Source organism: Orycteropus afer, unplaced genomic scaffold (genome assembly GCF_000298275.1).
Source record: "Orycteropus afer afer isolate SDZICR_OR568_19922 unplaced genomic scaffold, OryAfe1.0 scaffold00179, whole genome shotgun sequence".
In the NCBI taxonomy this organism is placed as follows: Eukaryota; Metazoa; Chordata; class Mammalia; order Tubulidentata; family Orycteropodidae; genus Orycteropus; species Orycteropus afer.
In genome coordinates this window covers 514,459-540,565 of record NW_006921766.1, presented here as the reverse complement: position 1 = coordinate 540,565, position 26,107 = coordinate 514,459, and the positions used below count along the sequence as shown (strand labels likewise).

The 26,107-nt window shown below is 46.2% G+C and overlaps 1 protein-coding gene and 1 non-coding gene across 2 annotated transcripts in view; both read left to right on the top strand.

Annotated features, from left to right (window-relative positions):
* The window catches only part of TRPM2 (transient receptor potential cation channel subfamily M member 2), a 114,449-nt gene extending 90,091 nt beyond the window's left edge, over positions 1-24,358 (top strand). The window contains exons 23-32 of the mRNA XM_007947303.1: positions 7,299-7,386; positions 9,302-9,389; positions 10,075-10,244; positions 11,130-11,206; positions 11,660-11,761; positions 19,330-19,416; positions 20,634-20,739; positions 22,904-23,005; positions 23,480-23,596; positions 24,233-24,358. Of these exons, the coding sequence (XP_007945494.1) occupies positions 7,299-7,386; positions 9,302-9,389; positions 10,075-10,244; positions 11,130-11,206; positions 11,660-11,761; positions 19,330-19,416; positions 20,634-20,739; positions 22,904-23,005; positions 23,480-23,596; positions 24,233-24,358 (1,063 nt within the window). The remainder of the gene's footprint in view (positions 1-7,298; positions 7,387-9,301; positions 9,390-10,074; positions 10,245-11,129; positions 11,207-11,659; positions 11,762-19,329; positions 19,417-20,633; positions 20,740-22,903; positions 23,006-23,479; positions 23,597-24,232) is intronic.
* On the top strand, positions 22,875-22,947 carry LOC122150599. Its single transcript, XR_006163756.1, has one exon. It is a non-coding gene; the product is annotated as a Z6 small nucleolar RNA (small nucleolar RNA).
* Positions 24,359-26,107: the final 1,749 nt, after the last annotated feature.

The window sequence follows — 26,107 nt, the reverse complement described above, 5'->3', positions numbered from 1 at the left end:
CTCACTTTATTCAGGTGTCACCTTATTCATGGAGCCTTCCTTACCCACCAGACACTCTGCCCCTTACTCTTCCTTTTTAAAATTCTTAGCATTTCCATGGCCTAATGTTGGTTGGTTGACTGGTTGGTTGGTTTGAGGACCACCTGCTCACTCTAGATATGAGCTCTATGAGAGCAAGGTAGAGTCCAACATGTCACCCACATCATCCTCGGATCTACTACAGGTTCTGGTGTCCAGTAGTACCTGGTCAGTGCTGTGGGCCTCTGGAGCCATTGCTGGCCCCAGGCCTGGAAGAATTGCAGATCCAAAGCCTGCTCAGCCCTGACATTCTCCTCTAATTATCACATCAGAGAAGAAGTGCCTAGGGTCTCTGCAGCACTGCAACCCCTTCTTCTACTTGCTTTGGTCAGAGAATGGCCTCAGTTGATGACATTGTTTAGCATCATTTGACTTTGAACAGTAGCTATGTCCAGGCCCAGATGCTAGGGGACGGGTATTTTGGAGTGTCTCAGAAAGGTAGTCTCTGGTTTGCATGTGGGTGGTGGGGGTTTGCATATTGGATACTCATTAATAGAGCCCCAGACCTGGCAGGCCACAGCAAGATGGATGACCACTATAGCAAGAGCTAGAACTCCCATGACTTCAGCTTGCTAAGGGTTTCCTGTGTTTCAGGCATGTTACCAGCATATTCTCATTTAACCATTCTTCACTCTTGATTTTCACCAATGAGGAAACAGAGACCCAGAAGAGTTAGAAAATTTAGTACCCAGTGGCCCCTGCAGGCAGTGCTATCTGGATTTGAACATAGGTCCTGGTGATTTTGAGGTCTTCTGCCTTAAGCATACTAGCCTGAGTCCTAAAGAATCACCCCCAACTGTCAACTTAGCCTATTTATTGTCTCACTGTGTCATAGGCAAGTCAGGAGCCCAAGGCTGGCCAGTTGGTCTGAACCTTCATTATGAGTCTGGGTGCCCAGGGAAGCTGCTGGGCTCCTCCCATTATTACTGGAGGTTGAAAAAGCTTAGTTAAAATATAAATGTTCTTAAGATGAGCTTATGGAGCATGTCTTAGCTTGAATGGTATCTGATGTGCTAATATATTTCTCTCACTGGTTAGAAGCTTTGGTGTATGCACACATGTTGTTGTTGTTAGTTGCTATCAAGTCGTCTCTAACTCATAGTGACCCTTATGCACAGCAGAACGAAACACTGCCTGGTCCTGTGCCAGCCTCACAATCCTAGCTATACCTGAGCCTATCATTGCAGCCACTGTGTTAGCTCATCTCATTGAGGGCATTCCCCTTCTTCACTGACCCTCCACATTACCAAGCATGATATTCTTCTCCAGGGAATGGTTCCTTCTGACAACATGACCAAAGTAGGTGAGACAAAGTATGGCCATTCTTGCTTCCAAGGAGCATTCCAGCTGCACTTCTTCCAGGACAGATTTGTTAATCCTTTTAGCAGACCTTGCATTTTTAGCATTCTCCTCCAACACCACAACTCAAAAGCAACAACTCTTCTTTGGTCTTCCTTACTCATTGTCCAGCTCTCACATGCATATGAGGCAATTGAAAATACTATGGCTTGGATTAGGCACACCTTAGTCTTCAAGTAGACATCTTTGCTCTTCATCACTTGAAAGAGGTCTTTTGCAGCAGATTTGCCCAATGCAATATGTCATTTGATGTTGTGACTACTGCTTCCATTGGTATTGATTGTAGAACCAAGTAATATGAAGTCCTTGACAACTTCAATCTTTTCTCCATTTATTGTGAAGCTGTTCATTGGACCAATTGTGAGGGTTTTTGTTTTCTTTATATTGAGGTGTAATCCATACTGCAGACTGTAGTCTTTAACCTTCATTGGTAAGTGTTTCAAGTCATCCTCACTTTCAGCAAGGAAATTTGTGTCTTCTGTGTATTGCAGGTTGTTAATGAGTCTTCCTCCAATTCTGATGCCACATTCTTCTTCATATAATCCAGCTTCTCAGATTATTTGCTCAGCATACAAGTTGGATAAGTATGGTGAAAGGATACAACCTTGACTCAGTCCCTTCTTGATTTTGAACCATTCAGTATCCTCTTGTTCTGTTCGAACAACAACCTCTTGATCTATGTACAGGTTCCTCATGAGTACAATCAAGTGTTCTGGAATTCCCATTCTTCTCAATGTTATCCATAATTTGTTATGATCCACACAAATGAATGCTTTTGCATGGTCAAAAAAGCATAAGTAAACACCTTTCTGGTATTCTTTTCTTTCAGCTAAGATCCATCTGACATCAATAATGGTATCCCTCATTCCACATCCTCTTCTGAATCCAATTTACATTTCTGGAAGCTCTCTGCTGCAACCATTTTTGAATTATCTTCAGTAAGATTTTACTTGCATGTGATATTAATGATATTGTTTGATAATTTCTACAATCTGTGGGATCACCTTTCTTTGGAATGGGTACAAATATGGAACTCTTCCAGTCAGTTGGCCAGGTAGCTGTCTTCCAAATCTCTTGGCATAACAGAGTGAGTGCCTCCAGAGCAGCATCTGTTTGTTGAAACATCTCAATGGGTATCCCATCAATTCCTGGAGCCTTGTTTCTCACCACTTCCTTCAGTGCAGCTTTGACTTCTTCCTTCATTATCACGGGTTCTTGATTATATGCCACCTCCTGAAATGAATGAACATTGATCAATTCTTTTTGTTATAGTGACTCTATGTATTCCTTCCATCTTCTTTTGATGTTTCCTGCATCATTCAATATTTTGCCCATAGAATCTTTCAATATTGCAACTCTAGGCTTAATTTTTCTTCTCAGTTCATTCAGCTTGAGAAATGCTGAGCATATTCTTCCCTTTTGGTTTTCTAACTCCAGGTCTTTGCACGTTTCATTATAGTAATTGACTTTGTCTGCTCGAGCTGCTCTTTGAAATCTGTTCAGCTCTTTTATCTTATCATTTCTTCCATTTGCTTTAGCTACTCTTCCCTCAAGGGCAAGTTTCAGAGTCCCTTCTCACATCCATTTTGGTCTTTTCTTCCTTTCTTTTTAATGACTTCTTGTTTTCTTCATGGATGATGTTCTTGATGTCATCTCACAATTCTCTGGTTTTCTGTCATTGGTGTTCAGTGCATCAAATCTATTATTTAAATGGTCTCTAAATTCAGGAGGGATATTATCAAGGTCATATTTTGGCTCTTGTGCACTTGTTTTTATTGTCTTCAACTTCAACTTGAACGTGCATATGAGCAGTTAATAGTCTGTTCCACAGTCAGCTCCTGGCCTTGTTTTGGCTGAAGATATTGAACTTCTCCATTGCCTCTTGCCACAGATGTTGTCAATCCAATTCCTGTGTATTCCATCTGGTTAAGTCCACATGTATAGTCATCAATTATGTTGCTGAAAAAAGGTATTTGCAATGAATAAGTTGTTGGTCTTGCAAAACTCTATCATGCGATCTCCAGCATTATTTCTATCACCAAGGCCATATTTTCCAACTACTGATAACTCTTCTTTGTTTCCAACTTTTGCATTCCAGTCACCAGTGATAATCAACACATTTTGATTGCATGTTTAGTCAATTTCAGACTGCAGAAATTGGTAGAAATCTTCAATTCTCTCATCTTTGTCTTTGGTAGTTGGTGTGTAAATTTGAATAATAGTCATATTAACTGGTCTTCCTTGTAGGCATGTGGATATTATCCTATCACTGACAGCATTGTACTTTGGGACATCCTGAAACACTCTTTGTGACAATGAATGCCACACCATTCCTCTTCAATTTGTCATTCCCAACATAGTAGAGCACATGGTTGTCTGAGTCAATATGGCCCAAATCAGTCCATTTCAGCTCACTAATGCTTAAGATACCAATCTTTATGCATTCCATTTCATTTTGACAACTTCCAATTTTCCTAGATTCATACTTTGTACATTCCATGTTCCAATTATTAATGCATGTTTGCACCTGTTTCTACTCCTTTTGAGTAGTCCCACGTCAGCCAATGGAGGTCCTGAAAGCTTTACTCTATCCATATCACTAAGGTCATCTCTACTCTGAGGAGTCAGCTCTTCCCCAGTCAATTTTTGAGTGCCTTCCAACCTGATGGGCTCATGTTCTGACACTATATTGGACAATGTTTGAGGGCTATTCATAAAGTTTTCCAGTAATGTATCAGACAGTGTTTCACTGCTATTCATAAGGTTTACACTGCCAATTATTTGAGAAGTGGGTGGCCTCTTCCTTCTTCCAAGTCTGTCTGGCCTAGAAGCTCCCCTGAAATCTGTCCACCACGGGTAACCCTGCTGACAATTTGCAGCACTGGTGGCGAAACCTCCAGCCTCACAGTAACATGTAAGCCACCACAGGATGACAAACTGACAGACAAGTTTGTCTCCCTTAGTTGTTCCTAACCCCTTTGTGCCCACCTACCTTGGGCCCCAGCCTTAAAATAGAGCCACCCTCAGGCAAAACGCAGCCCCTGAGTCCCGAGCCTGCCTGGCCTTAATATAGAACAGCCTGCAAAAGAAAAGTAGCCCCCGATCCCTAGGCCTGCCAACTTTTGGTCCCAGCCTTAAAATAGAGCTGCCTCAAGTGAAAATTAGCCCCCGATCCCTGGGCCTACCTGCCTCTGTCCCTGGCCTTAAAATAGAGCTGCCCCAAGTGAAAAGCAGCCTCTAAGCCCCAGGGCCACCTATGTTGTGCCCTGGCCTTAAAATAGAGCCACCTCCAAGGGAAAAGTAGCCCCCGAGGCCTGAGCCCAACAACCTTGGGCGCAGGACTTAAGATGCATACATAGGTATTTAGAAAAAATTAATGTGTTTTGATAGACAAAATCTTTCAAAAGATTGAGTGGTGAAGAAATGGTGAAAGAACACTGTGGCCATTTTAGAAGCACTCTGGCTTGATCACCTCCTCTCCCTAGATCTATTGAGGAATCTGTGGCATGGTGGATGGCAGCATGGGGTGCCACCATCCCTCAGCATTGGAGCTGGGCTGATTCTAGTTTCTCATCCCAAAGCAGGCTCTGCCCATCTCCATGATCCCAACTGGCATGCAGAGTACGGGATTGTTGGGTGGTGGGGTCTGGACACTGACAAATTCTATCTGCAAATCTAGACAGTTTCTACATCATATTGAATGAACTCACAGGGGTCTAAATGTGCTCCATCACCTTCTTTCCAACAACCACTGCAGCATCTTTGCAAGGCTGGCTGGAGCAGTTAAAACGAGTAGGAGCAGTTAAGTGTCCTTGTGACATTTAAGCAATACGTAAGTTGGGTGAAGGTAAAGTTATAGGCCTTTATTGAAATTAGTGTCTTCCTTTCTCCCCTGAAAGCCATTTAAAGTGGGTCACATCACCAATTCAACATTATTGGTTACTAAAATGGTTGTTGACTTTGTTACCAAGAATATTACTTGGAGATGAGACTGTAGGGAAAGGAAGTACAAGAAACCCTGGGCAAAAGCAGATAAAGGAGTTTTGAAAAAAGGTTTGGCCACCTAATTATTTTAACTCTAAACACAGTAGGCCAAAGTTGGGTGAAATTCTTATGTTTTAGCAAAATCAGTAAAAAGCAAACAAACATTCCTCAAATGACAATAGCAACTCCCCCACCCCCCCCACCTCCAAACAAGCAAACATAAAACCCAACTGCACCTAGAAGGAGCTTTATCTTTGTGACTTAGGTTCCCAAGCTGGTGTTGTAACAGCCTGAGGGCAAATCCAGGTGAGCCTAGTTTAGGTAGCTGTGAATTTCATGCTCCTGAGGGGTTGTGAGAGTTGGCCTATGCAGATATTCATAAACACTGGTGATTCTCATTATTCATGGATTCTGTATTTACGAATTCACCTATGCAAAAATTTATGGGTGACCCCAAAATCAGTATTTGTGGCACTTTTTGCCATCATTCACGTTTCTGCACATGCAGAACAGCAGCAAATTTGAGTCACCAACATGCATGTTCCTGGTGGAGGTGGAACAAGGCCAAGTCTGCCTTCTTATTTCAGCTCTCATACTGCAAACAAGTGTCCTTTTCACAATCTATTTAATGCCACTTTTTTTTTTTTTTTTTAGCATTTTTGTGCTTATTGCTGTGATTCCACTGTTTCAAATGGCCCCCAAATGTAGTGCTGAAGTGCTGTCTGGTGTTCCTCATTGCAATAAGGCTGTGATGGGCCTTCTAGAGAAAATAGAGGTGTTAGATAAGCTTTGTTCAGGTACAGGGTATGGTGCTGTTGGCCATATGAATGAGTTCAATGTTATGAATCAACAACATGTGCTAGATAAAGCAAATAAAAATAAAAAACCCACTACTATAGAGTCGATTCTGACTCATAACGACCCCCATTAGGTTTCTGAGGCAGTAAATCTTTATGGAACTAGATTGCCCAGTCTTCCTTCCAAAGTGGCTGGTGGCTTTGAACCACCAGTGTTCTGGTTAGCAGTCAAATGCCTTAGGCACTGTGGCACCAGGGCTCCGTATATGTTTGATAAGGTGTTTTTAAATAGAAACACACATGAAAGAAGATTATGTACTGATTAGTTGATTAAAATGTTGTAACTAGACCCACAGGAACCTCACTCTGTGTTTCCCCTGGAGAAGTGGCTCGGTATTCAATAATTCAGTTTGTGGTGACTATAGAATATGTTGTTAGTTGCTGTCAAGTTGGCTCTGACTCACATAACAGAACAAAATGTTGCCTGATCCTGTGCCATCTTCATGATCATTGGCATCTTTGAGTCCATTGGTGTAGCCACTGTGTACCTTGAATGCCTTCCAAACTAGCAGCTCATCTTCTAACACTATATCAGACAATGTTTTATTGTGATCCATAGGATTTTCATTGGCTAATTTTTGGAAGCAGGCCTTTCTTCCTGGTCTATCTTAGTGTGGAAGCTCTGGTAAAACTTGTCCTTCATGGGTGATCCTGCTGGTATTTTAAATACTTGCAGCATAACTTCCAGGATGATAAGCCACTACAGTAGGGCACACCGACAGACAGATGGTAGTTATAACACGAATAACAAGAATTGACTGCAGTTATCCATGAAAATGCCTATAGAAGCCTGGGGAATTCATTTCCTAAAAGATCTTCCCATCTGGGGCATGAGGCCCTGTTCATTTCATAGCTGAGACATATATTATAAATAATTTTCTAATTAAGAAGGAGACTGGAGTTAGAAATGGTACAGAGGTCTTTGTATCTGACCAGGCCATCTGCAGATGGGGGTTATATTTTGTAAATCCAAGGGCCCCCCAGCCTGCCCTTGATGGATTCAGCTGTGATGTCTTACAGGGTTGATGCCATGGTGGAGCTGCTGGATGTGGACCAAATGAAGAGGTCGGGCTCCATGGAACAGAGGCTGGCCTCTCTGGAGGAGCAGGTGGGACCTCTGCTTATGGGGTATGTGTTTGTGTTGGTATCAAGAGTGAGCACTCTGGGAACATGACAGAGAGAAGAGGGCTGTATGTCAAGGCAACCTTTCCTAGTGAAAGGGGCACCATCTTTGTCCTTCAGAATATTTCTACCCAAAGTCTTCTTTGAGCTCCAACACATTGTAAAAGGTGCTCCTTGCTCTGTCTGGAGTCCCTAAGGGGTGCAGATGGTTAATGCACCCAGCTGCTAACCAAAAGGTTAGCAGTTCAAGCTCACCCAGAGCACCTCGGAAGGAAGACCTGACAATCTACTTCCAAAAAATCAGCCATTGAGAACCCTATGGAACACACTTCTGCTTGGAAAAAAGTGGAGGCACCAGAAGTTAGAGTTAACCTGATGCAACTGGTTCAACTGGGTCTGAGGGCATAGGCTTCTCATCTGTCACCTCCTTCTGTCTTTCTTGGAGACTGGAGTCTGAGTTGGTGCTACCTCAGAACTCAAAGTCTGCACCTTGACCACCCAGGCAAAGAGAACTTAGAAACTTAAGGTGATCTTTCTGCACTTTCTCAGAGAGGGTGAGAGGGACTGTCACAGGGGACAAGGCAAGATTGCATTTGGACTTCTGAGTGGATGGATTGGACTGAGAAATAATACCAGTAAGGAAAGTGTGGACTTATTGGACACACCCTACATGATTGATATATGGGGTCATAGTGGTAGAGTTTGAGCGTAAAGGGAGCTTGCTATTAAAAGAGGAGGTGCCAATGGGGCCAAGAAAGACAATGGCCAATAGGACCAAGAAAGAAAGGTGCAGTTGTAGTGAGTGGGGATAACACTGACCTGGAGTCAAGTGTTCCCTGACTTGTGGATCTGGAGTGTGCTTTGCCTGTATGTGGTCCACGAGTAAGAGAAAATGGGATATGAGCAGATCAAGACACCTGGAGGTAGAGAGGCTGTGGGGCAAGAGGAGATGAGGAGGGGCTAGTTAGGCAAGAGTTCAGAGAGGGATGGTGGGCAAGGAGGGAGGAGCCTGGGGGAAAGACCTCAATGCTGAGGCTGACCCCTGTCTGGGCCTTGAGTTGGCATTGGCTGGGGTCCTGCAGCAGCTCAGTGCAGCTGATTGATGTCTGCGGAGTCCTGGGTGGGACAGACCACTGCCGTGCTCTTGTGTTTTCTCTATGTTAGTATGGAGGGGGCAGAGCATGAGCTCACCCCCATCCACTCTGCTTGGCACTCGTTCTTTACATCTGGGGTATCACCCCCTCCACCCTCTCCCTCAGTGCCCATTGATGGTTTGTTTGCCAGCAGGCCCACACCCCAGCTCCCAATCTCTCAGGCTGGGATGGGCAGCCTTTTTTAACATGGGGTTCAGAATCATCACTGAACAAGTTGGCCAGGACCTTGGCACCTCAGTTTTGCCGTGGACCAAAATTTCTTCCCTTCCTCACTCCCTCTCTTTCATTCATGTTTCCTATGCACTTTCTGTTCTTGTCTGGAGTTGGCCTCTGAATGCCCAGGTGAAGAAGCCATTGTCCTGCCCTCACTGGCCGCAAGCTGGGGGTGCAGGTATACTGTCACAGTGCAGGGAGCAGGACTGACACAGTGTTGGGAGGTCTACGGGCTTCTGGGGAAGTTGCAAGGCCACAGAGCATGGTCAAAGTAGTTAACTTGTCTTGGGTGTGCCCAGTCCCAGCAGTAATTTGTGCCTCATGAGTGAGTGGGCCCTCAGATGGTGTGGTGGTCAGTAGCCAGTCCCTTTTGGGAGACAGGATGGCTTTCAGTGAGTGTGCCAGGATCCCCAAGGAGTGAGGACTGCCAGCCTCTTCAGGGGTGGGCAGGAGAGCCAGAGGGGGTGGTGGGCAGTTGGTGTGCTGTGAGGTGGGGCTGTAGTTGGCATTAACCAGATTTTTGGGACATGACAGATGGCTCAGACAGCTAGAGCACTGCACTGGATCATGAGGGCCCTGAGGGATGGTGGCTTTGGCTCAGAAGTGGACATCCCAACTCTAGGTGAGTGAGGGGCTTGGGCAAAAGTGGGCCTCCCCTGCTGTGTGCTTTATACTCTGGAGTCTGTTGGAGAGAGAGGTGATGCATGGCTGTACCTGCTTGTGCTGGTATCTGTTTCTGAAGCTACCCAGGGCTGCTCTAGACCTGCCCCTTGGGAACCTGAGCCCACCCTCCAGATGCCAACTCCTAGACTCACACTGGTCCATTGCCCCTGTCCCTGTCCTGTACCATGCTGCTGAGGAAGGGCATCCCAAGAGACTAGCACTGCCACAAAGTGTCAGGAAGCAAAGTCCCTTTTCCTACATGTACAACTGGTCAAGAAATGGACATGAGTGACCTCTCAGATGTCACTGGCTCCAGAGATGCCAATTCAGACTCATTAATCAGCTTGAGCATAACTAATGACAGGGACCTTTGCTTGTGGCTGCTACACAGAGGCTGGGAGAATGCTGATCCTGACCCTGGTCTCTGAGGAATTGCAGGCAAAATGAGGTCCTTCTAGGGTTCAGGAAAAGCATGGTCATCCATCCCAGGACTGCACTAGGGAGGCCACAGGATGACTTGGGAGCCTGTTCTTGACACTGCTTGGCTGTCAGGGGCCAGAGAGGTAGAGAATCCCAGTGTTAAAAGTGGTAACCATAGAAGGTGCCCATGCCCTGTGGGCGAGGCCTTGTGTTAGGCTCTGCAGCACCGTCCTCGGCACCCCAGAAGGCCCCTGAGGAGCAGGACCACATGCCAGGTGGCAAGCAGAAGGTGGATGATGGCAATGACCTCTACCATGTGAATGCCCGCCATCTCCTCTACCCCAGCTGCCAAGTAACACGCTTCCCTGTGCCTGATGAGAAGGTACCCTGGGAGGTGAGTGCTATCCTGAAGGAGGGGCTGAGGGCTATCCCACCTGAAATGGCCATGGATGGGTTTAATAACAATGGCCTGGTCATAGTTTTATCTGCTATGTCCTATCATTGACCTGGTCTCTATCATGCCACCCAGTGGGAGGGCACAATGGCAGTCCATGTGTGATGGATGAGGAAACCAAGGCACACAGAGGTCCAGTGACATGGACCACACAGTAGAAGCAATGGGGCTGGGTTTTGGGGCGAAGAGCCCTGCCCCAGAGTTATGCTCTGGCCTGCTGCACCACATGGAGAGTCCATCCTACTCTCCCTCCTCTTCCCTCCTAACCCCTTGCAGCCCAGAGCTGCCCCAAGGCCAGACTTTTGCCCAGCCATGCTGGCCCTGCCTATCCTAGATCCCACCATCCATAGTGGGGCCTGACCCCCAGTGTGCTGGGCAAGTAAGCGGGAGAGATGGACACTGGCCCCCTGCGCAGCCGTCTCTCTGGCCTTTGGGGAAAACTCTAGACCTCTGTCCCTAGACTCTCTGGTGGCATCCCTATTCTTGTGCCTCAATTTCCTTATCTTCAGGGCTCCACAGTTAGATCCATTCTCATCTCTATAGCCCAGCTCAGACCTTCAGTGTTGGCTGCTAGTGTCCCTAGGGGCTGTGTGTGGCTCATTCTTTTGATGAGACAGTTCCTCTCCAGAACTGCCCTTGCTCAAAGCTATTTGTGTGCACTTGTGGGGTTGGTCTTGGGGTCCAGGCTGAGGAGCAAGCCTTGGCTGAGAGCACTGTAAGGAGAGAAACCTCCTTCTGATCTGTCATGGGTACCCAGCTTGAGAAGACAGGGAGGGGAGATGGGTGGTAAAAAGCTGAGGGTAAAACCACCCCATATTGCTGCAGATGGAGTTTGTGATCTATGACCCCCCTTTCTACACAGCCGAGAGGAAGGACAAGGCAGTCATGGACCCAGTGGGAAGGTGAGAGTTGGCTGCCTCCTTGGTCTGCCTCCTTCAGCTCTGCCTCATGATGGGGTGGGATGGGGAGGAGTAGAGCGGAGGTCCTCCACAGAACCGCCTTCTGTGGAATTTTGCAATGGAACCATCATGGTGATCCCACCCTGCCTGAAGAAGGTCTGCTATACCTCTGGGCTGGGATGTCCATCCTACCCAGAGACTCTGTGTCCTGGGACAAGAAGAGGCCATGTGGACTCACTAGGAGGGAGATGGCTGAGTAAATTGCAGGCCACTTTGGGTGCAGCCTGTTGTTCTGTGTCTTTGCTTTGAGGGCCAGGCCCAAGAGCAACCATACAGGCCACCCAGGGGACTCAGAGTGGAGGCCTGTGGACCCTTAGCTGGGACCTTCCACATGTCCTCAAAGTGCCACTTCTTGAGGTCTGCTGGTCAGGGGCCAGGTCTTTTCTCTGTTTCCAGCTCCCTGGAGATGCTGTCCAAGATCAGTTACAACACCATGGATGGGCTGGTGGACCGCCGGAGCTTTCATGGCCCCTATGCAGTCTGCGATGGCCTCCCCCTGTGAGTGCAGCAGCCTGGGAGCACATTCCTCCACCATGGTCCACCTGCTGTTCCCCTTGAGCCCAGGACTTGGTAGGGCTTTGCCTTTGGGGTTTTGCTTCTAAGGTCAAGTTTCCTACATCCACTTGAAGCATTTGCTCAGCATTCCCACCCTGAGTCATCCTTAACACATTCTCCAGAAGACAACATGGGGAGATGGGGAGGGCAGCAGCTGTCCCAGCTGGATCTTAGGCTATGCTTTGTTCCTCAGTCCTGATTAACCTTCTTGGACTTTGATTTGGACAGCAGTAACACAGGGATGATTGTGTCCACCGACTCAATAGTTCTATGAAAATGACAGCAGTGCATTGTGAAAGCACCATGTAGGGGGAAGAGTGGCCCCAGGGGAAGGATGGTTATTGCTGTGTTCAAAGGATGGTCATGTTTCCCCACCATCATGTTATCCATATGGACTGGTGTTGCATCCCATTTTACACAGAAGGAAAGACAAGTGTGAAGAACTCAGTGGCTTGTAGAAATCTTGTCTAATGGGCATTTGTGGAACCCCTACATATGCTAGACTCTAGGGGTTCAGAGAAGAAGCTTTCTGTGCCTGAAGGAGCTTAAGGTGTAGTGGGAGGCCTGGCACTAGGGGCTGTCAGGAGGGGCCGTCAGAATTCAGAGGAGGGCAGGATTGCTGGTGGCCTGAGGAGTACCCCAGAGCTGGAGGGAATTGAGGGTAGTGGGTTTTTGGGAAATGCTCTAAAACAAGAAGCCATAGTTGTGTACGGAGATAATGGAGATGGGTGGAGGTGAAAATAAAGATCAGACCAGGATCATAAAATGATCCAGATTTTTTTGCCACATTTTTTGTAACAGGTATACCTAAATTATATTCCTAATCTTGGTTTGGGAGCTCTGGTAGCATAGTGGCTAAGACACTTGCCTGCTAACCAGACGGCTGGCGGTTCAAACCCACCAGCCACTCCTCGGAAGGAAGGTTGGGCAATCCTACTTCCGTAGTGATACTGCCTCGGAAACCCAAGGAGGGGTCGCTATGAGTCGGGTTTGACTCGACGGCACATAACAACAACAACAACAATCTTGGTTTACTCTAGCATGACTAGTAGTTAATATATTTTGGAATTTTCTTTGGTGAATGAATGTTGTTGTTGTTATGTGCCATCAAGTCGGACCCGACTCATAGCGACCCCTCCTTAGGTTTCCGAGGCAGTAGCACAATGGAAGTAGATTGCCCCATCTTCCTTCCGAGCAGTGGCTGGTGGGTTTGAACTGCCAGCCTTCTGGTTAGCAGTCAAGTGCTTTAGCCACTGAATAGGTCTACATAAAAAGTAGGAGGAGCTCTGGTAGCATACTGCCTAAGGCATTTGACTGCTAGCAAGAAGGCTGACAGTTCAAACCCATCAGCCACTCCTCAGAAGGAAGGTTGGGCAATCTACTCCCATAGTGATACTACCTTGGAAACCCAAGGAGGGGTCGCTATGAGTCGGGTCCAACTCAACAGCACATAACAACAACAACAGCAACAACAGGACTGGCTTTAGCCCCAGACTTTTAGCTCTGTATGATAAACCATAGGGTGAAGCCATGGGGCAAAATAGGGTTTAGGGAGGTGAATCTGGTTGTGGTATGAAGAATGATGAGAGTGCAGGAAGAGACTTGTAAGTGCCCAGTGCAGAAGCCCAGCAGGAGTAATGAGGTAGTGACACCCTGCTCTAAAAGATGGTAGTAGAGGAATGGGCAGGTGCGAGATAGGCAAGACAGGAGGAAGGACCAATTAGATTTTAATCTCACTGCTGTTGAGTCAGATCCAACTCATAATGACCCCCTCCTTGGGTTTCTGAGGCAGTATCACTACAAAAGTAGATTGCCCAACCTTCCTTCTGAGGAGTGGCTGGTGGGTTTGGACTGCCAGCCTTCTGGTTAGCAGTCAAATGCCTTAGGCACTATGCCACCAGAGCTCCTTGGATTTTAATAGACTAAAAAAAGGTTTTATACAATCAGTGTTTTTATATAGTTTATTTATTAATTATATTTTTATTATATATTTTTTAGGTATATTTTCCTACTATGAAATCATAAAGACACACTTTTCTATTTTCTTTTAACAAATTTTAAGATTAGGTGTTTTCATTGGGTCTTCAATATATCTAGAAATTGCTTATTTAAGATGTGTATAAAAACAAAAAAACCCTCACTGCCACTCTTCCACCCTACTGGGTTTCTGAGGCAGTAAATCTTTACAGAAGTAGATTGCCCTGTCTTCCTTCCGAGGAGTGGCTGGTGGGTACAATTTTATTTTATGTTTCTAAATGAAAAGTGAATTGTTCCAACACTTCCTTCTATGATCCCCTACCGCCTGAGGTCTGGTTTCTCCTCTGAGGCATACCAAAGCCCTGAATGTATTTGTGTCTGTCTCGGTGCTCACGGTTCTGTTCCACTCATCTCTGTACAGGATCACACCACTTTATTTGCAGTAAGTCTTGATTCCTGTGTAGGCATGTTTTCACTTTGTCTTTCCTAGTCTTGACCTTTTGTTTCTCTACAAGTTTAAAGGTCAGTTTGTCTAGTTCTATGACAAATCCTTTTGGAATCTCGAAAAGAATTTTATTGAATTTATAGAAAAAGTTGGGGAGAACTGACACTTTCACAACGATGAATCTTCTGTGAATATGCTCATCACCATTTATTTGGGTCTTGTCTTTATCATTCTTTAAAGTTTTATAGTTTTCCTTCATAATGGTCTTTTTTTTTTTTTAAGTTTTATTCCTAGGTGCTTTATAAACTTTTGTTGTTATTGCAAATGGTATATTTTAATTATATTTTCAAATTTGCATTTTATGAATGTGGAAGTGTTACTGACTTGTATGCTGACTTTTTATGCAGTAACTTTGCTAAACTTTCTTAGGAGTTATGTAAGTTTGCAGATTTTCTATGATCATATAATGTGTAAATAACAATTTTATTCTTCCCTTTATAATCGTATGTCATTCATTTTCTTGCCTTATTGTGTTGGGTAAAATCTTCAGTATAGTGTTGAATATTGGTAGTATTAGCTGACTTGTGTGTCTTGTTTGTGACTTAATGAGAATGCTTCCAGTGTTTCACCATTAAGTATGATATTTGCTAAACCATTTTTACAAATACCTTTTATCAGAGTAGGAATGTTCTCTTCTGTTCCCAGTTTGCTGGGAGTTTTTATTTTGTACATTTATCAAATGCAATGAATTAGTTAGTCCTTGGTCTTGCAAAATTCTATCATGTAATCTCAAGTGTCATTTCTATCACCATGGCCATATATTTCAACTAGCTATGCTCCTTCTTTGTTTCCAACTTCTGCATTCCAGTCACCAGTAATTATCAACACATCTTGAGTACATGTTTGATCAGTTTCAGACTGCAGAATTTGGTAAAAAATCTTCCGTTTCTTCATCTTTGGCTTTAGTGGTTGGTGCATAAATTTGAATAATATAGTATTAATTGGTCTTCTTTGTAGGTGTATGGATGTTATATTATCACTGACAGCACTGTACTTCAAGATAGATATCCTAAGTTCAGCCCCTCCACCACCAGTACCACTGGATCCCATGTTCTGCTCCTCTCCCACCATACTAGATCCTGTCTCCTGCCCCTGCCCCACACATCAGGTCTTGTCTCCTGCCACCTTCTCAAGGACTTCACTTGAAAGATGTAGTCCTTCTGTCTCCTGAATTGTCAGTTTTTCCATCTCTTGAATTGCTCCCATCAGCATCATGTGCTGTATTAGTTCCATCTTGCAACTAACTTTCCTTCCCTTTGCCCCACATCCCTCCCTGTCGTGGTCCCACTTCTCTGGGCTCCTTCGGAGGAAAGCTCTTGGAATGAGTGGTCTTTGCCCTAGTTTTTCTCCTGTTCTTTTTTTTTTTCCCTATAACATTTTTTTTTTTAAGTCATGGTAAAATATTTGTTGTTATTGTTAGGTGCTGTTGAGTTAGCCCTGACCTATAGCAATCCTGTGTAAAATGGAATGAAACACTGCCTGGTCCTGTGCCATCCTCACAATCCTTGCTATGCTTGGCTCCATCATTGCAGCCACTGTGTTCATCTATCTTGTTGGGGGTCTTCTGCTTTTTTATTGACCCTCTATTTTATCAAGCATGATAACCTTCTCTAGGGAGTGGTCCCTTCTAACAACACAAAATTTACCATTTTTGCCTTTTTCAACTATACAATCCAGTAGCATTATTCACACTCACAATATTGTACAATTATCACTACTATTTGTTTCCAGATGTTTATCACCCCAAACAGAAACCCTGTAGCCATTAAGCCTTTCATGACCCATTGGACATATAGTGCACACCTACATTTTTTTTTCTCTTCTGGGGTTTATTGGGCAGCTGCTTTCCCACTGACAGTGCATGCATCTGTCATGAGGGAACCTGTATAACTGCTAGAAATGGAAGAAATGGGCATGTGCCACAAATTACTGCTTTTATGTCACCTTATTGAATGAGGTGATACATCCTGGAAGTGTGATTTTGCAAAACTTTTGTCTCTTTTGGCTTTTTCACTGGGAGATAAGCCTTGTAAACATATTTTTGGGTTCCTGTGTATTATTAGGAGCTGTGGTGTTGCTATGGTTAAGGCATTGGGTTGTTAACCAAAAGGTTGGCAGTTTAAATCCACCAGATGCTCTTCTCTGTGGAAGAAATACAAGGCAGTCTGCTTCCTTAAAGATTTAAAGCCTTGGAAACTCAGTGGGGGTTGCTATGAGTTGGAATTGATTTGATGGCAGTGAGTTTGGTTTGGTTTTTTTGTGGGTTATCTGGATGCTGTCTTTCCTGAGATGATTCCATGTTTGGGTGAATACTGCATTTCCCAACAACCTAAATTTTACACACCTGTCAAGGGATCTAGAAAGCAGGGCAGAGCTCAGGGAAACATATATATATGTAGCTCACTATTCTACCCCTTGAGTCCACAGGGACATATGTGTCCCACATAATCCTACTCCAGAGTTAAGAGGAATATATGTATCCCATATGATCCTACCCCCAAGTCCAGAGGGACATTGTCTCAATAAGATGTAGCAAAATCCAGATTTCATAACAAAATATCAGAAATGCTCCTTTATTCATCATGCCTTCCATTAATGAAAACACATAGTATCAACAAAAAATTCAAAGTGGAAATAATTGGGTCATGAAAGGGTTAAGCAATAATTTCCCATTCCTCTCTGCCCCCAAGCCAGTGGCAGCCACCAATCTATATCTCTATGCATTTGTCACTATAGACATTTTACACAATTGGGATCATATGATATTTGTCTTTTTGTGTCTGTCTTTTTAAGATTCACCCATGTTGTAACATGTATCAGAACTTCATTCCTTTTTATGGTGAGTTAATATTCCATTGTATGTATGCACCAAATTTTGTTTATCTGTTAATTTTTTGATGGGCATTTGCATTGCTTCCACTCTTTGGCTTTTGTGTATAATGCTGCAATGAACATTGGTATACAAGTATCTGTTTGAGTCTTTGATTTCACTTCTTTTGGATATATATGCCAAGGAGTGGAACTGGCAATTACAACATGGTAATTCTATGTTTGACTTTTTGAGGAACTGCCTGTTTTCCACAGAAGTTGTCCCATTTACATTTTTACCAGCAATGGACAAGCATTCCAATTTCTACACATGCTCACCAACACTTGATAATTTTCATTTTTCTCATAATAGCCATCCTTGTGGGTGTGAAGTGGTATCTCGTTGTGGTTTTGATTTGCATTTCCCTAGTGACTAATGATGCTGAGTATCTTTTCATGTGCTTATTGGTCATTTGTATATCTTCTTTGGAGAAATATCTATTCAAGCCCTTTTTCCAATGTTTTGGTTAGGTTGCTTGTCTTTCTGTTCTTAAGTTGTAGGAATTCGTTATATAGTCTGGATATTCAACATGATTTCTGAATATTTTTACCATTCTGAAAGTTGTCTTTTCACTTTCTTTTATTATGTCCTTGACGCACAAAAGTCGATTTTCTTTATTTTAATGAAGTTCTTTTTATCTATTTTTTTCTTTTGTTGTTTGTACTTTTGGTGTTATATCTAAGAAGCCATTGCCATATACAAGATTTACCCCTATGTTTTCTTCTATGAGTTCTGTGGTTTTAGCTCATATAACTAGGTCACTGATCCATTTCAAGTTGATTTTCATATATGGTATGAAAATTTCATAAGGATCCAACTTCAATCTTCTACAAATGGAAATCCAGGTATCTCAGCACCATTTATTAAGACTATCCTTTGCCCATTGAATGGGCTTGTACCCTTCTCAAAAATCAGTTGGCCATAGATGTATGGGGTTATTTCTGGACTCTCAATTCTATTATATTGGTTTATATGTCTATCCTTAGCAGGACCACAATGTACTATAATTACTGTGCTTCATAGTACATTTTAAAATGAGGAAGTGTGAGTCATCCCATTTTGTTGTTTTTTTAAGACTGTTTTGGCTATTCAAGGCCCTTTGCAATTCCATTAGGAATTTAAAGATCAGCTTTTCCATTTTTGCATAAAAGGCTCTGGTGGAGTGTCACTGGTTTCTAGCACTTGTTGGTTTGCTTTATTAGATTTTATGGAAGGGAAGTTGTAGAATCTGGCTTCACTCTACCATCATAAACTGGAAGGCGAAGTTTGCTTTTAGGGATTGTTTTTTTCCAGGCAGCAAGTGATATGAAGGGAGGGGGAGAGGTGGAGATCATGATGGGGGCTGTGGAGCTGAGGCCACGAGGAAGGGTACAGGAGTGGTGTGGAGGAGTCAACAGAATAAGTCATGAGGGGCTGGGGCTGGTAAATGGAGCAGAGAATAGATGAGTGAGATGGAAGTCTCACATCATTAATATCACTGATGAGTTTTTTCCGCTTATCTTAGTGTTGACTTCACATGAGCCTTACCCAGGTTCCAGAATTTGATATTTTTAATAAGACCTGGTGGTACAAAGGAAATGGGGACCCCATCCCCAACAGAGGAAACATCTAGGGTATCCTCTTTTGTCCATGGTTAGTGCCCCCTGCTCAGTGTATAGCACAAGATTCTGTCCATGCCTGGCCCTCCCGCACTGCCAGAGTGGAGACATCTCACACGTGCATCTGAGGCCTTCAGACTCAGCCATGTGCCATCCACACTCTATGGGAAGAGATGGCTATTTCAGCCCTTCACTGGCTACTCCCTGGAGACCCCTTCCTTTTCCAACTAACTCAGTAGAACCTGGAGTCCTGGACCTCAACCCTTGGAGCCCAGGAACTAAGATTTGCCTTGTGGTGATCCCACATGGACAAAAGATCATGGCTAGGCTGTGTGGAGGGGCTCTTAAGGTATCCTGGGGATTCTTAGCCAAGACCCCTACCAAGTGCCTACCTCTATGCTTCACGCTGGGGCAGTTGCTTGAGTTGAGAATTTGGAGCACACCACACCTACTGTCTCTGATCACTGTCCCCCAGAGCCTACCGTCCTCTCTGGCCTGCACTCCCTGCCCTGACTGTTCTATCCTCAGTGGGGGCAGGCTGAGTGAACTCCTCTCTGCCTAGGAATCCCATGGGCCGCACGGGGCTGCGTGGGCGTGGGAGACTTAGCTACTTCGGACCCAACCATGCACTGCATCCAGTCGTCACACGGTGAGTCCCTGCCATCTGGCACCAGGCACCACTCAGGCCTCATCTCGTGCTCTCTAGGGGTTGCTAAGAGGGCTATACCTGTACTGGGTGCATGTCTTGGGTGTTTTTATGGGGTGGGCCTGTGGGTGAATTTGGAAAAACCCTGACACATAGAGGGGAATGTCTGCACCTCTCACCTCCTTGAGAGAACACCTGGGTCAGGCCCTGACCCTTATTAGAGCACCCTGCTGGGACAGGGCAGAAAGATATTAGTAGGGCCCATGACCAAAGACAAAAATTACAGAAAATACAAAAAAAAGTAAAAGAGAAAATAAAAATATATGTGATCCCATTATCTAGCAATGTTAATACTTTTTAATTTATCCTTCCAGAGGTACACTCACATCCACACACATTCACATCCACATATAGACACATATCCATACATATATATATACACACATGTGCATGTATGTACCCACATAAACACACACACATTCACACATTTATTCATCCACATAAATACACACACACATACATATATACACACATCCACATACATATACACATCTATATGTACACATCTACACATCTACACTCCCACATATAAGCACACATTCAAACACATACATATATATACACACACATATTGTGTACACATGCACACATTTACACACACATATTCACACCCATACACATACATATATCCACACACCCAAACTTAGATACATATATCTACACATCCACCTGTACATACACACCCCTTAATTCCCTTACCACCTGCCCATCCCTCTCAGGCCTCCCCACTGGGTGCAGATGCATGCTCCATCCTTGAGGGGCTGTCTGGGGTACTTGCTTGTCCTTGCTACACGGTGCTGTGAGCTCACACCAGCATTTTCATAAAGTCATAAAAGTAGGATAGTGGGTCAGAGAGCATGGACTTCTTTAACATTTTGATGTAGAAAAAAAATCCCCAAAAAAGGCTTGACTACTTTCTAGTACCAACAGTTTAGAGGAGTTGGAGGGCTATTGTTTAAGTGGCTTTATCTCAGTCCTTTCCTGGGACAGAATCCTGAGTAGAGAAAAAAAGTTTGAACTAGCAGTTGGTGGCAAGGAAGGCAGGGTGCAGGTGGAGGTGGGGGGGTGTGCCATCGTCCTGACCTCTGCTGATATAAGAGGAGGGTGGACATGCCATCAGAGATTCCGTGGTGGGATGGGTGAGCCTTTCTTGCTTGCAGGTGGCGACGGAACCAGGATGGGACCATCTATAGGAAGAGCATCAAGAAGATGCTGGAGGTGCTTGTGGTGAAGCACTTGGGGTCAGAGCACTGGGCACTGCCAGGGGTGAGTCCCCACCAGCCTGGCTGCTCCACTATCCCTCACCAGTTGGTCCGGTCCCTTGACCACTCCACCCTCTACTGAAAACCCGCTGCAGGACAGTCCCCACAGTGTGGGGATGTTGACCTGCACAACCTTATCCTGGATTCTGAATTGCATCCAGTGCTGGAATGGCTGATGTTTCCCTTCTGGTGCCTCATTTTCCACTTGAGAAAATGGAGGTCCAGATCCTCTTTTTGTTTATTCTTTGGTGAATAAGCACTTGTTAAAGGAACCCTCATGATGCAATGGTTCAGCATTTGTATGCTAAGTAAAAGGTTAGATAGAGGTTGGAGCCTATCAGCCACTGCCACAAGTATGGCAGTCTGCTTCCATAAAGATTACAGCCTTGGAAACACTGTGGGGGTTGTTATGAGTTGGAATTGACTCAATAGCAACAGGTTTCTTTGTGTGTGTGTGTGTGTGGGGGAGCATCTGTAGCATACCCCATTCAGTGGAGGCAAAAAGAGTCCCCTGGTGGAGCCCACAGGGGTCCTGGGCACAAGGCATGCACCTTCTCTCCCTCCACCATTGGGGCCTGCGCTGAGCTCTATAGACAGGAAAGCATTTCCGGGCATGAGGAGGGGGGTGGCAGAGGGATGGGGTGCAGCCCCCGAGGGAATAACAGAATCAGGTCATGGAAATTTGTAGGCTGTTCCTGTCAAAAGTGACTATGAACTGCTGATGCTCTGCTCCCATATCAACCCCTGCACCTCTGCCAGGCTGATATTTACTGAAGAGTCAGGACAGGCTCCCTGTGGTCTGGGGGATGAGAGGGACCTGCATTCTGCATCTGAACTCAGTCTGTACCCTGAGGGCTGGCGTCCCCTGTGTGCCTGTTCTGGGAGTTTGGGCCCTACCACAATCTAGCAGAGAGCCGTGGTGGATACTCAACACCCAGTGCCTGTACTAGGTGGCTGGGACATGTTAGTGGGGTTGGTACAGGCTAGACAAGATTCAGGATGAAGCCCAGCTGCTGCCATCCATCTGTCCGTTCATTTTTCCAGGGCAGAACCTAGAGTCTGCAGACCAAAAGGGAAAACAAACTCACTGCCATCAAGTCAATTCCAACTCATAGTGACTCCCATTGGGTTTCTAAGGCTGTAAATCTTTGCAGAAGCAGACATCCTCATCTTTCTTCTGCAGAGTGGCTGGTGGTTTGAACTACCAACTTTTTGATTAGTAGTCAAATTCCTTAACCACTACACCACCAGAGACAGGACACACTTTCCCAGCCAAGGGAAGGGCTTTCTGAGCACTTGGCCACAGGACCCTGAAGACTGGCCCCTCTTCCAAGTGGGCTCCCCTCCTGCACACAGACCACATGGGAGTGCCCTTCCCACTATCTACATTCTGGCCTCTCCACACAGGCACCTAACCCAGCTCACCTCATTTCTGTTCATGTATGTGTTGAGCCAGGCTTCTGTCTACTCTGGGTTGGGCACCAGGGTCTTCACAATGAGTGTGCATATGCCCCATGGGGTGTGCATGCAGTGGGGACAGAAGGTGGAGAAGATCTAGAGCAGACATCTCAGGAGGCCCAGGTGGCCTGAGTTGTCACTGAGGACTGTGAGGTGTTCAAGAAATTCATGAGCACTGAAAGGGGCTCAGAGTAACAAATGGGGTTTTTGTAGATGGGTGGGGTGCAGGATCCCTATACATGGGCAGATGGCCAAGAGCCCACAATGTGGGCAGGGTGAGAGATGGGGTTTGAGGAGGAAATACGAGACAGCCAGCCTGCCAGGTGGAGGTGGGCATGGGGAGGTGGTGCCTAGGTCACTTCTCTGGAAGCCTAAGAGTAGGACACTGTGTACAAGGAAGGCATGCTTCAATGTCCCAGGTGTACAAGGCTTAAGAGTGGTATTTAGCCTAGCACACCCTCCCCCACAGCACCCCACTCAAGCTATGGTGGGGCTTTTGGATGCTGACCTGGATAGCAGGTTCTACACAATCTCACTCTGTCTGAGACCGCTGTTTTGGGCTCCCGGAGGTGGGTGGATGCCAAAGGCAGGCAGTGCCAGTGGAGATGGGTCCTAGGGCCTTGACAGCAGGTCAGGGGAGACACAGGCTGGGATGGATGCAGGCTGGGGAGGACCAAGCACTGCTGACTTGCCTCTACCTATCTGCTCAGGGCTCCCAGGAACCAGGGGAGATGCTGCCCCGGAAGATGAAGCAGATCCTGCGGCGGGAGTTCTGGCCATCTTTTGAAAGCCTGTTGAAGCAAGGGGCAGAGGTCCTCTAGTGAACATTTAAGTTGTCATATATTAGGCTAAAGCATGACATTGCTGATAGTTGATGTTTTTGATCTACAGACCCAGCAGTTTCATGGGGTTTGGGCATTATGGTGATTTGAGATACTTCCATCTCTTTTTAACCCCTCAAAGAACTCTGGAAGTGCTTTGAGGACAGTCAGGCCAAGGATCAATCTTGAAGGGCCTCAAACCAAAGTTGTCAGGAGAGAGAGTCCCTGTGACGTGCTGGTTGAAGGAGGCTCCATGGGGAAGCCAGGCAGGCTGGACTGGGCAGTGAGATGGAGGACTTTGAGCCAGGCTGAGGGAACCAGATGTGGGTATGGGGCTATGTCCTGGGGGTGGGATGCAGTGAAGGGGATATGGAGGCCCTTCTCTGGACCCAAAGTGTCTTGTGGTATGGCACGCAGGTCTGGGGACATTCTGACAGACTGCCTCATACCTTCTCTGCCTTCTAGGTGTACAAAGGTTATGTGGATGATGCAAGGAACACGGACAATGCGTGGATTGAGACAGTGGCTGTCAGTGTCCACTTCCAGGACCAGAGCGATGTGGAACTAAAGAGGCTAAACTCTGTATGAAGCTGGGGACATGGTTCTGAGGGGTCCTAGCTTGTTCTTGAGATGCCTCAAGGCTTTTAGGGGAGAGATCTGATCTGGCCAGAACAAGAGTGGAGGCTATAAGGGGTCAGAGTCTTTGTCCAGAAGGTACTGGGCACTTGTCACTGGGGTAGGAGATAAGGAGAGACCAGAAAGCAGCAGGAGGTAGCCAGAACTGAATCATGGCTGGGGTGACCACTAGGGTCCTGTGCAGCCCTGTGACTCCAGGTCATCCTGGGAAGGCCTCATAGGTCATGTCTGGGGGAGCTGGCAAGGCCTCCCTGCTCTTATACCATTTACCTAAACTAATATTCCATACCCTTAACCCCAAACTAGGATGGAAAAGTCCTAGGAACAAAACCCAGGCTCTATGGGCAAGGCAGAACACTCAGAGAAAGGCTGTGTCTGCCTCTTACTCCTCCTTGCAAGGATGCTCAGGTGTTTTGCAGGTGTTAGCTGAATCATATCTGAAAAAGGTGTTCTCATTCTTGTGCTCTAGAACATAGTGAGCCAGTCCCAGGACAGAGCTTTAGCAAAGGACAGTGGGGGTGGCGAGGTGCAGGGGTGGCAGTGTTGGGTGGGCAGTGGGTCAGGCCTCCCTTGTCTTTCCAGCACCTGTACACCTACAACCCTGAGGTGTCCTTCCGCTGGCAAGTGGTGGACAGATGCATCCCACTGTACGCCAACCACAAGACCATCCTCCAGAAGGTGGCTGCTCTGTTTGGAGCCTTCTACTGATCAGGACTGGTGAAGGCTATGGCTGGCAGCAAGGCTGGCCCATTTACAGCCCACACTGAGGTCACAGCTTCCTGGATGCAGGGCTTACTCCTGGATTTTGGCCCTGTGTGGGTGGGTCCTGGTACCCTTTATGGTCAACTCAAGTTGGCCAATAGACAGCTTGTGAACCCAAGACTGTCAAGGTGTCTCAAGAGGAGGGCCCAAGGTGGCGGGATGGGCCTGGGTCTGGTATCCAGCAGTTCCTCAGAGTTATGCCAGCTAGGTGGTGGCCAGTCACAGGCTGGGATGAAGTCAATTCACTTCCCAGTCAACATCATCTCAAGCAGTATCTCCACCATGAGCCATGGCTAGGTTTCTTCCTCCTCTGCCTAGCCTTTGAGGACCCTGAAAGTGGACCTCAGCTGGGGCTGGGTGGTGTGTGGGCATTGCAGATTCCTACTCTGGCTGCTAGGTAAGCTTCTATAGTACAGGTGGGCCAGCCTGGCCTGCCCCAAAGCCCAAGGGGAGTTTCTGGGAGAGGTGGGTGCATGAGGAAGTCACAGACAAAAGCCAATGGGCCCAACACACAGGAGGGGTGGCAACCTTAACTCCATTAGGCCCTGACACATGGCCCTCCTGCTATCCTTCCCTGTCAGCTCTCTCTCAGGGAAGGTGAGAGGCCACTTTGATTTTGGTACCAGGGACACATCAAAGCATAACTGCCAGGAGCCACCAGAAAGGGGAATGTTTTGAGGACCCAACATTAAATCTGCTCTCTCTTGCCAGCTTGGACAACCATCAGATCTGTTTCATTGATGCACGAAGTGGGGAGGGGGCTTACAGCACAGAGCTCAGGGCTCAAGGCTGCTGTGTTTGGGCCCCCAAACCTCTCTCCTGCCAAAGACTGGGTTTCATGGCCAGTGGGCAGTCCTGTGGGCATTCTCTGGGGGTGTCTCTGTGAGTGTTCCCCATGGACGTCCCATGAGTGGCCCCTTGGGCAGTCCTTTTGGACACCTTGTAGATCTAACTCACAATTTCTTCTCTGATTTACCCCCCTTACTCTACTGGCTCCTTCTTAAATCTTCCTAACCTGGCATCCAGCATTGCTCATGGGCCACCTTCCAGGGTTTTGGATAGCCTCATGTCCCCCACTCCAAGCTCCTTGACCCATAGGTGCTAATGTCCCCCTTCAGGCACTCAGGGGCTGTATGGCTCTGGCATCTAGCAGTTCCTCAGAATTAAGGGGCACCGTAGCCATGCCAGTAGGTAATAGCCAGTCACAGGCTGGGCTGGAGTCAGTTCACTTCACAGTCAGCATCGTCTCAAGCAACCATGGGCCATAGCTAGGTTTCTTCCTCCTCTGCTTAGCCTTTGAGGACCCTGAAAGTAGACTGCCTCTCCATGGCTGCAGTCTTCCACCTGAACAAGAGCTCTCCAGCCATGATTCCTGCCCACCACCAGCTAGTCACTTACCCCACCCCTTTCTTTCTTGACCTTCGAAGACAAGCACCAACTAAGAGCTGATTGGAAATGTCAAGGTTCTAACTCAAGGGTTAGGGGTGGTCCTGGGGCCTGCACCTGTCTTCAGCACCCTTTGATACCCCAAGCAATCCTGGGTTGATGATTTGACTGCTGGATATGCTCTGCCTCATGTAGTCCCACCCATGTTGGTCCAGGTCAGGAGCCATCAGTAACCTCAGGTCCCTGATCAGATCCTAGGTCCAGTACCTGTCACACTCAGCATGTCTTGAAAAACTGTGTTTCTGGTCA